The sequence below is a fragment of the Staurois parvus genome, unplaced genomic scaffold (genome assembly GCF_062004578.1).
Source record: "Staurois parvus isolate SC_StPar_1 unplaced genomic scaffold, SC_StPar_1.0 ptg000696l, whole genome shotgun sequence".
In the NCBI taxonomy this organism is placed as follows: Eukaryota; Metazoa; Chordata; class Amphibia; order Anura; family Ranidae; genus Staurois; species Staurois parvus.
The window spans coordinates 5,933,372-5,950,301 of NW_028318492.1; the positions used below are offsets into that span (position 1 = coordinate 5,933,372).

The 16,930-nt window shown below is 40.2% G+C and overlaps 1 protein-coding gene across 1 annotated transcript in view; it reads left to right on the forward strand.

Annotated features, from left to right (window-relative positions):
* Positions 1 to 16,930, forward strand: part of CFAP47 (cilia and flagella associated protein 47) — a 772,366-nt gene that overhangs the window by 379,358 nt on the left and 376,078 nt on the right. Inside the window, exons 43-44 of the mRNA XM_089653003.1 lie at positions 3,338 to 3,483; positions 9,309 to 9,417. Of these exons, the coding sequence (XP_089509129.1) occupies positions 3,338 to 3,483; positions 9,309 to 9,417 (255 nt within the window). The remainder of the gene's footprint in view (positions 1 to 3,337; positions 3,484 to 9,308; positions 9,418 to 16,930) is intronic.

The following is a 16,930-nucleotide window of genomic DNA, read 5'->3' on the forward strand; positions in this document are numbered from 1 at the left end:
CCATCCTTGGTGTCAGTGGGTGGAGGAATTGTGCCCCATCCTTGGTGTCAGTGGGGGGAGGAATTGTGCCCCATCCTTGGTGTCAGTGGGGGGAGGAATCGTGCCCCATCCTTGGTGTCAGTGGGGGGAGGAATCGTGCCCCATCCTTGGTGTCAGTGGGGGAGGAATAGTGCCCCATCCTTGGTGTCAGTGGGGGAGGAATAGTGCCCCATCGTTGGTGTCATTTGGGGGAGGAATAGTGTCCCATCGTTGGTGTCAGTGGGAGGAATAGTGCCCCATCATTGGTGTCAGTGGGAGGAATAGTGTCCCATCGTTGGTGTCAGTGGGAGGAATAGTGCCCCATTATTGGTATTAGTGACACCAATGATGGGGCACTATTCCCACTGACACCAATGATACTTACCTTGCAGACCCCTGCTCCAGCCTGGGCTCGCTCGCTCCCTCCCTCTCCCATAGTACAGACACTTACCTGTCAGCTGTCTTCCTTCTCCGGCCGCTCTCCTCCTCTTCACTCGCTCGATCTTCGCGGTGCCGCTCGGCTCCTCCTCTCCAAGCTCCACCTCCTTGCCAGTGATTGGCCGCCTGTGTGCCTCTCCTGAGCTACAGTGCCGGCGGCCAATCACAGGCGAGGATTGATCTCGAGGTGTGTCCAGATGACAGGGGCGGCATGTCATCCCGCCCACACCTGGAGACGGCGGCGGCGGCGGCGAGGAGCGGTGTCTCGGTTCCTAAGACCATCGGAAATATGTGTTTTCCGATGGTCTTAGGCGACCCCTGTGGAAGCGTCGTTCGACCCCCAGGTTGAGAACCGCTGCCTTAGGCTAATGCAATACAATGTGTGTAATATACAGTATCTCATGGAAGTGAGTACACCCCTCATATTTTTGTAAATATTTTATTATATCTTTTCATGTGACAACACTGAAGAAATGACACTTTGCTACAATGTAAAGTAGTGAGTGTACAGCTTGTATAACAGTGTAAATTTGCTGTCCCTTCAAAATAACTCAACACACAGCCATTAATGTTTAAACCGCTGGCAACAAAAGTGAGAACACCCCTAAGTGAAAATGTCCAAATTGGACCCAATTAGCCATTTTCCCTCCCCGGTGTCATGTGATTCGTTAGTGTTACAAGGTCTCAGGTGTGAATGGGGAGCAGGTGTGTTAAATTTGGTGTTATTGCTCTCACTCTCTCATACTGGTCACTGGAAGTTCAACATGGCACCTCATGGCAAAGAATCTCTGAGGATCTGAAAAAAAGAATTGTTGCTCTACATAATTATGGCCTAGGCCAGGGGTGGGCAACTGTGGCCCACCAGCTGTTGTAGAACTACAAGTCCCATGAGGCATTGCAAAACTGACAGTTACAAGCATGACTCCCAAAGGCAGAGGCATGATGGGACTTGTAGTTCACCAACAGCTGGAGGGCCACAGTTGCCCACCCCTGGCCTAGGCTATAAGAAGATTTCAAAGACCCTGAAACTGAACTGCAGTACGGTGGCCAAGACCATACAGCGGTTTAACAGGACAAGTTCCACTCAGAACAAGCCTCGCCATGGTCGATCAAAGAAGTTGAGTGCACGTGCTCAGTGTCATATCCAGGGGTTGTCTTTGAGAAATATATGTATGAGTTTTGCCAGCTTTGCTGCAGAGGTTGAAGGGGTGGGGGTCATCCTGTCAGTGCTCAGACCATACGCTGCTGCACACAGCCATTAATGTCTAAACCACTGGAAACAAAAGTGAGTACACCCCTAAGTGAAAATGTCCAAATTGGGCCCAAAGTGTCAATATTTTGCGTGGCCACCATTATTTTCCAGCACTGCCCTATCCCTCTTGGCCATGGAGTTCACCAGAGCTTCACAGGTTGCCGCTGGAGTCCTCTTCCACTCCTCCATGACGACATCATGGAGCTGACATCACGGAGCTGGTGGATGTTAGAGACCTTGACACTCCCACCACCATGCTTGACTGTATGGAAGACACACTTGTCTTTGTACTCCTCACCTGTTTGCCGCCACACACGCTTGACACCATCTGAACCAAATAAGTTTATCGTGGTCTCATCAGATCATAGGACATGGTTCCAGTAATCCATGTCCTTAGTCTGCTTGTCTTCAGCAAACTGTTTGTGGGCTTTCTTGTGCATCAGGTTTAGAACAGGCTTCCTTCTGGGACGACAGTCACACAGACCAATTTGATGCAGTGTGCGTCGTTTGGTCTGAGCAAGGGAAAATGTCACCAGCACACCGAGGATCACCAATATGGGTCCAAAAGGTTTACTGAATAATCACATAGTTACAGCAAGGCAACGTTTTGGAGTCTCGCATGTGACCTGATGAAGGGGTCCTGCAAGACTCCAAAATGTTGCCTTGCTGTAACTATGTGATTGTTCAATAAAACTTTTGGACCCATATTGGTGATCCACGGTGTGCTCGTGACATTTTCCTTTGCTGATTCTGTTCGGTTCCAGCCGACGGTCGCTGCAGCACCCACTTATACACAGAGCCATTTTAACGCAGGAACGTGTGCATTTGGATTGTACACTTGCAGTATGGTCTGAGCACTGACAGGATGACCCCCCACCCCTTCAACCTCTGCAGCAATGCTGGCAGCACTCATATGTCTGTTTCCCAAAGACAACCTCTGGATATGACACTGAGCACATGCATTCAACTTCTTTGATCGACCATGGCGAGGCTTGTTCTGAGTGGAACCTGTCCTGTTAAACAGCTGTATGGTCTTGGCCACCGTACTGCAGCTCAGTTTCAGGGTCTTGGCAATCTTCTTATAGCCTAGGCGATCTTTATGTAGAGCAACAATTTTTTTTTCAGATCCTCAGAGAGTTCTTTGTCATGAGGTGCCATTTTGAATTTCCAGTGACCAGTATGAGTGAGAGCAATAACACCAAATTTAACACACCTGCTACCCATTCACACCTGAGAGCTTGTAACACTAACGAGTCACATGCGGGAAAATGGCTAATTGGGCCTAATTTGGACATTTTCACTTAGGGGTGTACCCACGTTTGTTGCCAGCAGTTTAGACATTAATGGCTGTGTGTTGAGTTATTTTGAGGGGACAGCAAATTTACACTGTTATACAAGCTGTACACTCACTACTTTACATTGTAGCAAAGTGTCATTTCTTCAGTATTGTCACATGGAAAGATATAGTAAAATATTTACAAAAATGTGAGGGGTGTACTCACTTCTGTGAGATACTGTGTGTGTGTATATATATATATATATATATACACAGTATATGCTATATTTTGAAAGCTATTATTTAAAATGTGTTCTTTATTTAGTGTTTGTATGTATTTTTTATGCTTACAGAATTTCAGTCAACGCTATTACATCAGTTCTTTTGTCCAGCAAATTCTATTTTCCTAAAAGAAGGCATTTCAACAAACTTGCAAATTAATTTTCTTCCATTTGACCTTGGAAAACGCTACTGCACAATTATTTTCACCAATGGAGAGGTAAGTGCTAAACGTACTTTTATATTTTAAAGGTACTCGGGCACTTCCTCCTGCCCCTTTGCCATGAGGACTTTGCTACAGGATGGTCAACACCTGGGTTGCTGTGTATACTTCTATGGACATGTTTACCCTGTTTCTGCACCCTACTCCATGATTAACCCATAGGGGAATACCCTCACTGATAGCAATGGCAGAAACAAGGTTCAAGGAAATGGCGGTAAAAACTCAAGCATTTGTTCTGCCAAAGTTTTGGAAGACACACAAACTGCACAGAGTGACTATGCACTGCACAAAACTATTTAAACACAGGTCTCTGCATTTAAGTCTGTCTCTGTCTCAGGTTTGCAACAAGGGGCTTATCTGAGAAAGGCAGATTTATCTGCAACTATGTTGGACTTTCTTTCTTTTCAAAAGTCAGGCTCCCTCTCCATCCCCACTTTTTCTACCAGAGTCAGAAGTGAATTTACCTGCTCAAGAAGCTGTCGAAACAGAGAAGAATGATAAGGACCTGGAGTTGGGCCTTGAGGAGGCTGCAGAAGATTTCTCACCCCCAGGCTCCTATACATCTGACACCCAGGCTTCATGCAAAATCCTTGCTAATATAGACATGTTCACATCCACTGTGCGCAAAAGTCTTGGCATAGTTACACTTGAATCTCCTCCATCTTGCCATATTCCTTTAAGTACTAAGGCATGCAAAGTCTAAGAAGACATTCCCTTTTCATGAACAAATAGAATGGGCACATTATGATTGAGTGCTCCTGAAAAGATTTTCACTGCTCTAGTAATCATTGCCAAACTTTATCCAGTGGAAAAATAATTACCTAAAAAGTGGACTGTTCTGGTAGTAGACCCCACAATCTCCATTAAATTAACATCTTACTATACCTAGAGAAGATGTTTCATCATTTAACGTTTCTGCAGAATGAAATTTTGAGACACTTTTAAATGAGAAGTTTGGAAGCAGCATTGGTGTGATGCTGCACCTATCCCCCGCCACCTTTGAGACTGAGCACTACTATATTAGGTGGTGTATTAAGCCAACCAACAAATGCTGAGAGGCTGAGCCAGCTGCCAGTCACTGCAGAGTCTGGACTGGCTGAGTGATGTCAGTTGACAATGGGTTTAGCCTACTGTCGGTTGAAAATGGGTCACAGGAGTTCAAGAAACCTGGTCCCCAATGGAAGAAAAGCTCATCATCAACGTCCTGGAGTTCGGAGCAATAAAACTAGCTCTGCGCTACTAGACATCCCTTCTTCAGGGAGTTTTGTATGAGATTGATGTGTGCCAAAGAATAATTTAAAATAATTGATGGGAGAGATATGATGTCTTTAATAAAGTTATCTATTGATAAGTTAAAGAACATGCTAAGGTACCCTTTAGCACTTCTGTTTTTTTATGATCTAATGGAGGCATTTTTAGCTCCATCTACATGAATTTAGCAGATAATGTGTGCACATTTGTCCCTTGTTTTTAAATATGTGTTTAATTGTAAGTGATCATGTGGAGTATATATGCATCCATCTCCTTGTCTGTCACTATCTCTACCACTAAGCCTGGATGGGTGAAACATATTAGATGTGCAGACCTAGGGTAGAAGGACACAATGAGGTTGATCTACTAAAACTGGAGAGTGCAAAATCTGGTGCAGCTGGGCATGGTAGCCAATCAGCTTTTAACTTCAGCTTGTTCAGTTAAGCATTGACAAAAAAACTGAAAGCTGATTGGTTTCTATGAAGTGCTGCACCAGACTTTGCACTCTCCGGTTTTACTAAATCAACCCTAATGTGTGCTGTCCATCAACATTCTTGTCAGACTTTTGTAACATCATAGGAGTGTGGCCTGCCTTCCTAAAAATATTTGTTTGATCCTGAATCTTCTGAAGACAGTGTTGGAGTCAACTCAGTGCTTGGAGTATCTGGAGTACTATATCCCAGGCACAGTTTAAGCAAAAGTTTTACTTCTAATGTAGAGACTTCAGACTCTCTGCTTCCAGACTCATATTCTTTGGCTTAAGAGTTGACCGTCTGTTTGTTTTTTTTTTTTATGAGAGTTATGGGGCTGATGGCATCTTCCTTCAAAATAGTCTAATTTGCCCACTGCCACTCTAGATCTTAACAACTCAACATCCTGTCAGTGTGGGACACATCATTTCAGTTTCTGAACAAACCAATTCACCTGTTGCCAAGAACCAGATTGTTTCTATCCTGGTGGCTCAGGAATCCAGCTAGAGTTAGGGAAATCTTTCTTTCTAATCTCTTGGAGGATCATCACAATGGATGCCAGCCTGACAGGTTGGAGAGGTGCCTTAGACACTATGTTTGTGTAGGGGACCCAAACACTAGAGGACCTTAGGTTGCCCTTCAAGTACCATCAAGTGTCAGACTCATTGCTTTTTGTTCCAGAAACAGCTAACCTCCCATTCCTTTTGCACAGGGTCTCTCATGTGGCTACCCATGTACATTCACATTTCTCTACATGGAAACCATATTTGGTTCTCTTTGCACTTCAAAAATGGCCCATCGAACCTGTTATCGAGTTTCCCCTGTCCATTCTTTTTTTTTGTAAAACCTAGTTATTCAAATTTGAAAAACAGAAGAACGTACAAAACAGAGCCTCTGCGCATTCCCTGGCTCGGCATTCACATCTAACATAGGTTACTAACAATAAACACTTTAAGAACAGCTACGAAACAATTGGTAGTATAAAACCTCTGCTCAGTTCTACTAAGAAGGAAAATACTGACACTGTTGTACAGTCATCTCTGCCACAGTGCCCAGACAAATGAGAATGAAGGAGACCAAAGAAACTGCTCCCACACTACTACAAGAGACCGAAAAAGCTACTCTGTAGGCCATGGCCCCCATATAGTCAGAAGTGCAGGAGTAAAGCAATTACATAAATAGTACAAATATGATGATGCATTGGTGGTAGAGGATGGTCCAAAGATGCCATACTTTGTAGAATTTAACCAGGCAGCCTTAGGACTCATATGTGGCTTTGTACAGGTAAATGGAGGCATTAACTAGAGACTTCCAGGAGTCTAAGGAGGGTGTCTCTGGCATCTTCCTTTTCAGCACAATGGCCTTTCATGCATAAAATTGGAGAAGGCCAAGGAGGGTCTTAGTTGCTCGGCCGAAAGCTAATTGACCTACCAGTCCAAGCAAGCAGACCTCCACAGTCAACGTTATGGAAACAGCAGTTAGAGCAGAGGTAAATTTTGTAACTTCATCCCAAAATCTATGAATCCCAGGGCAGGTCCAAAACATATGTAGGAAGTCAGCGTCTGAGTACACTTCCAGCAGTGGGGGGTGGATCCCTGGATAAATTCTATTCAAGCGTTGGGGCATATAGTATGTCCTGTGCAATATCTTAAACTGTAGAAGTCTATCCTTAACCACTGCCAGTTGCGGAAATGGGCATTCCCAGATATCCTCCCAGTCCTCTGTATCCATTTGTGGAAAGTTAACCTGCCACTTTGCATAAAGAGCATCCACATGAATGGACGGCATTAAGGCTTTGTATCTTTGAGAACCTAAGGGTACCTCCCTCACATATGTGCTCTAATGTCTTGATTCCTTTGGTGGCCCAAACCCCAGGTTCAGGTATAGACATACATTTGGGGAGTCATGGATTAAGTCATAGAGGAGTATCAGGGGACCAGCTGTCAGAGGTATGGAATTGTTTGTCTATTACCAACTACCATGCTCTGACTACAGTCCTCATAGACTGGGTAAGTAAAAACAGGACTCTAGTGCCACTATACAGTGGATCCTAGATAAGCTGCTTCCAAAAATACTGATGATTTTGAGTCATCTGAAACCATCCAATTATGGGCATGTGTAAGAAAGGCCGCTATAAAGTAAGCCTGAAAGTCCAGACACGCCAAGCCCCCTTGTGTCCAGGGCCTGCGGAGGTTCACCTTGCTAAATCTAGGGGCAACAGACTTCCAGAGGAAAGAAGAGATTATGGAATCAAGTTTCTTAAAGAAGGCTTTCGGTATCCAAATTGGGGAGTGGCACAGGGCATATAACCATACGGGGAGGATTTTCATTTTAAGCAGATTTATTTTACCTATGAGTGTCAGGGGCAGATTGTCCCAAGGCTTTAACCGGAGTTTGGTAGAGGACAGGAGAGGGTGTAGATTCAATTTATTATGTTCAGTCACATCAGGGAAGACAGCGATACCAAGATAACGTAAGGAGGTAGGCCAAGGTAAAGCGAGAGACACGTCAGATGCTTTTTTGGCCTTCTAGTCAATAGGTAGTATGGGGGACTTTCCCAAGTTAACTCTTAAGCCAGATAGATCAGCAAAACAAGAGAGGATGTTTAAGGCTTCTTGGGGGGGAGGGTTCTGGATCACTGAGGAATAAAACCAAATCATCAATATATAATGTCAGATTCTCTGCTATTGTTCCCACGCGGATGCCATGGACTGCATCAGACTGTCGAAATGCAGCAGCTAGGGGCTCCATCACTAGAGCAAAAAAGAGATGGGGACAAGGGGCAACCAAGTCATTGTTCTTCCATCCCACTGTCCATCTCCAGTATTTACTTTCATTGTCTGGATGTTGTTCGTGCTGTACAAGTCTGCCCCACAGCCACTGCTGGTATTAGGAATCTGTCATCCCAGATGGCAAGCAGCTTTTTGCTCCACCATTTCTTGGTGGCCAAATCAATGGTCTTGGTAGTTCAAGCCGATGGTCTTAGGAATTGAGTTTCACTCTTTCCTGTCAAGGCACTCTCCACTAGAACAGTGACTGCAGGGGCGGACTGACCATTTGGAAACTTGGGCACTGCCCGAGGGCCCGGGGTCGGTAGGGGGCCCCATGAGATGCCCCTGGTACCTTTTTTCATAGGCTTTTTTGAGTTTGGGCAAAGACACAGGGGCCCCATGATCCCCTATTGCCCGGGGCCCCATGAGTTTTCAGTCTGCCTCTGAGTGACTGCTTCTTGGGCTTTTTTGGATTTAGGCAGCTGGGTGTCCTCTTTGAGGAGGCAGTCCCCATTTGTTTCATGTTGTTTTTTAATTGGGCAATTAGCATTTTGTTTCCTGCACATTGCCTATCCCTCAGTTTGGACTTGGAGGTTTTGGACATCCCAAATGTCTCTGAATTCTCTGTACCTCAATGAATGAGAAAGAAAAACAGAAAGAATAAATAATTTTTGTACTCACTGTAAAATCTGTTTCTTGGAGTTCATTGAGGGACACAGGTCCCACCCCTCTGCATTTATAGTTTAGTTCTGACCACTGATTTATGACAAAACTAAGGCATGCTGAGAGTAGAAGAGGTTACACAAGGCTGATCAGTGTTTTTGTTTTTAAATGTCCAAATCCTCTTGTAGTTGGCAGTATAATCCAAATGTTTCTGAATTTTCTGTTCTTAATTTAGAAAGGGATTCTATAATAAGTGACAAAGAAATCAATTCCATTCAGTAACAACATAAAAAGTACAATTTTAGGTAGAAAGACCACATAAGAACAAGTCAATAGTAATATGGCAGACACTGCATTAACTGCCAAATAATGGAATTTAGCCACCCAGATGTTTTCTAGTTTTGATTATCATATCATGTTTAGCTATTTATACAAAAATCTGAAGCTGATTTTTTTATATGGGTTATTTAGAGTGTTTATTTTAGATAACAATGGGAGATTATATTAAGTTCTCGCCTTCGTTTTATTATTTGTGGGGAACAGTTCATAAAATGAATGCATAAAACCCCCTTAAAATGGTGGAATATTTACAGCCAAATTAGTGTGAATATATTTTATGTTTAGCAGTTGCTGCTATTCTAATTTCTTATTGCTCCATTTTTTTCAGATTGGTGATTTTGTATATGTGATTGAGGGAACTGGAACTCCACCCTTGCCTTCATCACTTATTCCCGTTGACAGTCCAAATGTTTTTCAAGGCAGTACTTCACTTTCAGGTTGTATACTTTTCTGCTTACAGTATTAATGTATTTCAATGCCCAGTCTATATACAGTATATAATAAAATATTTTACTTTAGTTATTTGATGTAAATTCAGTTTTGTCTCCCTAAAAACAGCATAGCTATCTGCCTTTAATTGCCAAGCAACTTTTTTTTTTAATATTTGTGTAAATCATATAGAAATCTTTTTTCTAGAGAAAAATGGCCATTAGAAGTTTTTATCACTAAGCTAGGTGAGCTTTGCAACAAAGAATAAATCATCTAAAAAAGCTTGGCTTTACAGATGAACACAACATTGAAGTAAAGGTTCCTAAAGATATAGATCAGGGGTCTCCAAACTTTCTAAACAAAGGGCCAGTTTACTGTGCTTAACACTTTAGGGGGGCCAGACTGTGGCTATTGGGAGTAGAAAAGGTCCTGGTGTCAGTGGGGAAAAAAACAATGTACCGTCTTTGGTGTCAGTGGGAGGAAGTGTGCCTCATCATTAGTGTGAGTGGGAGGAATTTTGTCCCTTGTGGTGTCATTGGGCCCCCCCTTTTTGGAGTCACTAGGAGAAACTGTGCTCCATCGTTGGTATCATTGAGAGAAATTGTGCCCCATCATTGGTGTCAGTGAGAGGAATTATGCCTCATTGTTGGTATCAGTGGATTAAATAGCGCCCCAAGGGTCGGATAACAGCAAGCAAAAGGCAGCATCTGGCCCCAGGGCCACGGTTTGGAGACCACTGATATAGATGATTGTTTACTCTGTTCAGCCTCTTGTTGGTGTTTGCACATGTGCTATTTGCTTTATACTATTTTTGTTTAGTTTGACAGTAACAAACTTTATCTGTGATTAAAATTATTGGCTCATTAAGGAGATCACATGATCAGGAGCCACAATGATCAGTTATTGAACTTTTTTCCAAGACCTGAAACTGCAAGCTGCAGTTGGATGCTGGAGCTGAGCAGTCACATGTCACTACAACAATATAACGTTTTCTAGAGTTGTGAACCCTCCTTGTTTCTAGTTGTTGCTAACACTTTGCACTCAGCTGAAATTATAAAGACTAACATTTTTAGATATATGTACAACACAAAAGCAAATGTAACAAACTGATAAATTGTTAAGTTAATTAAGTTATGCGGTCTATGTGAATTATATTATGCTGCCTATGTAAAAAAAAAAAATGTTTCAAAAGTGACCTATGGGCCATTTGTTGAAATTCTACCAAGGTGATATTTTTTAAAGATCCCACTGAAATAATTATTTTGAAGCTCAGCTCTTTTAATGAAAAAGCTGTAAAATAGTTGAACTCTGATGAACGTGCTATTATTCTGCTCATCAACTATATTAGTATACTCAGATATGCCAATTTAAAATAGCTGTGTCAACACACATTTTTATTTCTAATAGATATGTATAATTGTATGTTAGCAAAAACTGCTAAGAAATTGGATTCTTTCTGTAATATGAGGGCATACAATAATTGAGCAGCTAAATGAAAATGACTACATTGTCTTTGTGCCAGATGAAAATCACCACCAACATTGAACAATGATTTTCAACTTTTAAAACATTCTTACATTCTTCACAATAAAAGAGATATTTATCCTTTGTTTAAAAAAAATTGGTGAGTGACATTACATATTTATAATGACGAGTAGATACATTTGTCCTAAAGAGGATTAACTAGAGTTTGGACTCCCTATCAGATTATTGCCATGTTGGACCATATTGTTACCCAAAATCTATATACCTAAATTTCCCATATTTACCAGGTGTATTGCATGAGGTCCCCTTTGGTGATTTCAGGATACTGTATATCTCCCTGTCCACTCAAGAGATTAACTTAATATAGAGCTTTCTTCCATAGACTTACAGTGCATGGAGTAAAACTGATTGGTTCTATCTAATCCATCTCTTCAAATCTGACTCATCCTTTTCAGGATTGGACACTTTTAATTACCCTTTAGTTAGCATAACTCAAAACCCTTTAATGCAAAGCTTTAGCGCAACCTTTTTTGAGGGAAAATTAAGTATGTGCAGATTCACAACATTATTAGAGGGAAAATTACATATGCACAGGTTAGATTGGGTCTACAAAGGTCAAGTTGTGCATTCTTAAAAGGAGTCCACCCTCATTGCATATCCAAAAGAGGGGATCCTTTGATGTGGTTTTCTGGAAAACAAAGAGATTTAGATCCCCTTGTCTAGAGAACCTTTCCCCAAAACATTTTGTGATAGGCCACTGAATCTATTGTCATGCCTACTCACATACAGTATCGCTGGTAAATAATAAAATATTCCCTTTGGCAGCTCACATTTATACCAAAACATCCTCACACCTCAAAGTTAAGCTGGCCATAGACAGATCAAAAATTGCCCAGTTAAGCAAGGATTAGATATATTTTTATCCATCTATGCTTATTCTTGCGTGAGAAAAATCGATCTAGTGATTGGCTTCCCTCAAATGGGAATGTAGGAAATTTTTAGTTTGATCAGTCCATGTAGCCAATTGGCTGCAGGGGTGATCATTGTATTCTGACAGCAGAGGAATCCCTGCTGTTAGAATACAATACCTCATTTGTGTGGATGGGGAATCTGTTTGTTTTCCTTTTTTTTGTATCATCCTGCATTTTGTTATATCCATTTAATAAATGCAAAAAAACTCTGTTAATCCTGAAAAAACCATTGTGAGCTGAGAGCTTCTTATGCCTATTACAAACTATCTCTTAAACTGGGTACACGCGTACCAAAGGCCAGCTGGTTCAGGGTGGAAAGGGAGAGATGTTCTGTAATCTGTAGCTCTGTGCTAGAGTGACAATGCTCCTTTATAGTACAGTATGGTGAATAAGAGTTGTCACCCTAGGACAGGAAATTTGTAACTAGCAGGGTCACTAGGTATAAATTATATAAAAAAAAAAATAAAAGACCATGAAAAATTAAAATGACTGCATCCATCACACCTACGAACTGGTTGGCTGCAGTATATTACATTTTTGTTTTTGGGTTTATTTTCTTTTTAATGTCGCTTTAAAGATCATATACTTTCTGCTCACTTATTTTGTTTGCAATTGTTTACTGTCTATACATGCATGTTTGTAGATTGTGGAAATTTATATATTCTGTATATCTTTTGGTTGCTTCTAATCTCTGTTTGGGGCAGTTTTATTCTACACTGTTATTTCTGCTTTATCACATATCCCAGTATTTTTATAGTTTGTTCATGACATTGTAAAGGAGCTATCACTGAATAAATTGCTGTAAAAAAAATGAAAGTATTTTTTATTATATTGCGATATAATATATTATTATATATTTATTGTTACCACCTCATTATTATCCTTAATTTAAAATAACTCTTTTAGGAGAAAAACCTGGGGCTGCCATTGCTGTCCTGCTTCTGAAAATATGCATCTGCATATTTGTTCTGGCTTAGTTACCCGAAGTGTTAAAAAGGGGGTCAGCATCGCAGCCAGTAAGATAGTTTTGACATGATAAGAAATCAGCAATGACAGCTACCATATTTTAAGGAGAAGTTTTATTTAAGGAAGTCTGGAAATAAATCATTGCTGTGTATGGGTAATTGTATAATTAATATTTATCATATGACACTGTGCCTCCAGAAATGCTGGTTTATAGCACAAATAAAGCCTAAATATTGATCAATTAATCCAAGTTGTACATACAACATAGTGGAAGGAAAATGTTATCACATTTATACTGAGCACATATTTTGCTTTAATGTGAAGGACCCTTGCAGTAATTCCTATTATTTTCCATATTGAGATGTACAGATTCACCTTCCAGATTCTCCTAGCTGACTGCATGCTGGACAGTTCAATCAACATCCTAAAACCGGGCATACACGGGTCGAATTCCGAAAGAATTTTCTTTCGAAAATCTTTTCTAAGAATTTTCGTTCGAATTTCGCACCATTTATGGGTCATAGAAACGGCCGATTATCAAGCGACCATAGAATTTGAGTGATTGGGCATGTTGGAAATTTTCTGAAAAACTAATGAATTTCGAATCAATGATGGGAGAATAGTGCAAGAAATAAAAAAGGAAAAAGAAATGAGCCTGAGCTGGAAAGAAAAGAAAATTCTTGGCCACAAATTTTTTTTCTGTAGCAACACTAGGTGAAACTGAAGGCTTGGTTGGTCGAATTTCGAAATCAATGGTAGCACCATCGGATTACAAAACACATAAAATTTCTAATTTTCTAAAGAAACAATTGAGTACTGTCCGTGATACTTTTTTATTTGCACTAACAAACAATTTTGAGGACAAGCTTTCGGGGAGTGTCCCCTTCTTCAGGTCAAAGCAGTACTGATCACAAAGGTATAGCAGAATGTTAGAAGAGATGTAGGAATGGAAAAAAAAAAAGAGAACAGTGATAAGACACAACAAAAGCAAAGTCTGGGGTGGGGGGGGGGAGACAACACTCACAGAGGCAGTCATGCTTGAGGTGATAAAACTGTTGGATAATGTTTGAGGAATCCCGTGTCCAAATTCAGGCCGTTATCTCTTGTGTCAAATAGAATTATCATTCTTAGTTCAAAAGTTTTACTTTCCTGAATGGATTTGAAATTTCCTTTAAGAACTAAAATATTGAGGTCTCCCAAAGTGTGGTCTGGTTGTGCGAAATGGTGTCCCACAGGTGTGCAAGTCATCTTCTTTTTGTTCCTTGTTGGTATGTCTGTGCAAATTCATCCTTGTTTGCAACTTCTGTCCTGTTTCGCCACCATAAGATCCTTTGTTACATTTTCTGCACTGTATAAGGTACACAACATTACTGGAGGTGCAGCTGTATGATCCGGAGATATTAAAGATCCCTTTTGAGTGTCTGACACTTTTTGATGGATTGATTTGGTTGCACAGTTTGCAGCGTTTCTTATTGCAGGGTTTGCTTCCATTATTTGTGACATCATATTCAGAAGGAAGTTTCCTACTGATTAGTTTATTTCTGAGGTCAGTACTGCTATGACCTGAAGAAGGGGACACTCCCCGAAAGCTTGTCCTCAAAATTGTTTGTTAGTGCAAATAAAAAAAAGTATCACGGACAGTACTCAATTGTTTCTGCCGCAAATACACTAATACGGCTACAATCACCTCAAGCGATTTTCCAAAGAAAATTAATTTGCAATTCAACCTTGCCTGCGTTATAGAATGACTGATATAAATTCAGATACAGGATAAACCACACAAACACTGTGTGATTTTTCTGAGAACACTTATAGATTTGTACTAAGATAAAAGAATTAGAAGTGCTTATATGCATTCAGATTATCTACAAAGCTAGTTTTAGGCCTCTGTGACAATATAAGATGTGTGTCTGTGCTGCTGCTGACTTTTCCTGACTGCTTTATTTCAGTTCACTTATCACTTTTGTAAGATAAAAGATTTAAAGGTCAGATTAACACATATACGGTATGCTGCCTTGAAATGATGTTTCACCTGTTGAATGTGTGGTAGGTACCTTCATATATCTACCAGGCACCATATTATTATTATTATTATTATACAGTATTTATAAAGCGCCTATAGTTCGCTCAGCGCTGTACATTACAAAGGGGACAGAACATGTGACAGAACAATACCAATACAATGTGATACACGAGGGGTTCGAGGGCCCTGCTATTTCGAGCTTACAATCTACCATATGTGGCCAAATCTGTTACAGATTGGGCTAACTCCTAAAGTGAAGGAGAAAAAGGTCTAATTTGCAGGTTTATTGCCAATTTTAATCATATTCATTCTACTACACTAAAAAGAATGGTTTTGCATATTTAATAAGAACATGCAGTGTGATTGTTCCTCACAAATGAAACAAGTTTTTTTTTTACATAAGCAGAAAAAAATATTTATGGCAAGCTGATCACATTCAAATATTATGTGTGAAGGCATCGGTAAAACATACATATTTATTTGTACATAAGAGTTCAACAAGCATGAAAAGGAACCTGCCAGGATAGAAATGTAGTAGCTGTCATTGCTGAATTGTATGTGAAAGTGCAAAGGTCACATGGGAATTGCTAGACATAGTGATATTGTCTCGACAGCAGTATCTCAGCATAGAAATGAATTAATGAATTCCTCTCCCTCTGTTACACAAGCATGGATGAGAGCAAAAAACTTTTCAAAACCACATGCATCCTTATTGGTAGTTGATAGATCTTCCCCATTCTTGTATGACATTCATTGCTGTGCTGGGCTGTTGTATCTCAGTAGGTGGGAGACCTGCAATGTATTTCTGCTCAGAAGAGCACAGCATGCAAAGTCCCGCCATTGACCTTAGCCATATGGAGGAGACTTTAATATTAAATTAGTGCAAATAATATTAGCCCTTATTTGCCAGAAAAATCAACAGAAAACTGTTGTAAGTTTTTTTTCTAAACTAAATCAAGGTTAGTCTATTTTTGTTACATGAAACAATTGACTGATTGTTCTAATTAACAACTCAATTCAAAGTGTTCTTCGATTAAAGGTATAATCCATTTTCTCTGATGTGATAAAAGAGGTTTTTTTCATGACTATAAATTAAAAATACTGTATATGGAGAGTAAAAGAAAATGTTCAAACAGGTTAAAGAAGTTTATCTTGTATGTTAAGTAAAAATATAACTTTGTTTTATTATTACTATATAATCACAGAGTTTTATCTGCATCAGTTTTTGGTCATTTTTTTGGTGGTATCTTGCCATTATAGTAAAGTTGAGATTTATGTGAAGTTAATGCAACTGCTTGTTTTTGTTTGCATTGTATAGTGCCATAAATATGTATACACTTTTTTTGTGACAAATGTACAAATACTGTATACGTATGTGTTATATTTCCTTCTGTTGGCAGTAATTACAGTTTACACACATTTCTGTCATGTTACAGAAGGACAGCTTTCTATATCCATTGTGTTAATTTAGCAAACGTGGGTAGGTTTTATGGGAAGGTTCATGGTTTCAAATCCATGAAATGTCACCAAGTCCAGGCAACATTTTGATTGCAGATGATATAGGCTTGACACATTATAACAGGAAACATGCAGCGCTCCCTCCATGAATGAAGTGTCATGGAGCACTTAATTTATGTATGTATGGTGCATGTTCCTGTTAAATTTTATTTGGTGTACAATGTATTTGTTTCTCCTGAAAAAAGCACAGGTAATGGATTAAAGCTGTACTCTAAACAGCTAAAAAATACACAAACTAGTACAGCTCTGTAGTCATTAATACATCATTGGATTTATTTTTAAATTACAACAGTGTAAGCATATGCATTTGAGCCAGTATCAGCCCCTTGTGGATCATAAGTGGAAGTAGCAATACAGATAGCCAATCAGTTCATGTGCTGCCAAGAAAAATACTGCTAGAAGGAGAGAGCAGCATGCTATAGAGATGAACTCATCACTGTGTTGATTCTCCTTTCACTGTCAAGTTGCAGGCTAGAGCAGGTCCAGGATGACTTGGGCTCAGAGGAAGTGGGTTGAATGATGCTGGCCATCAAACTAAGTACTGCAGGGCAAATCTCT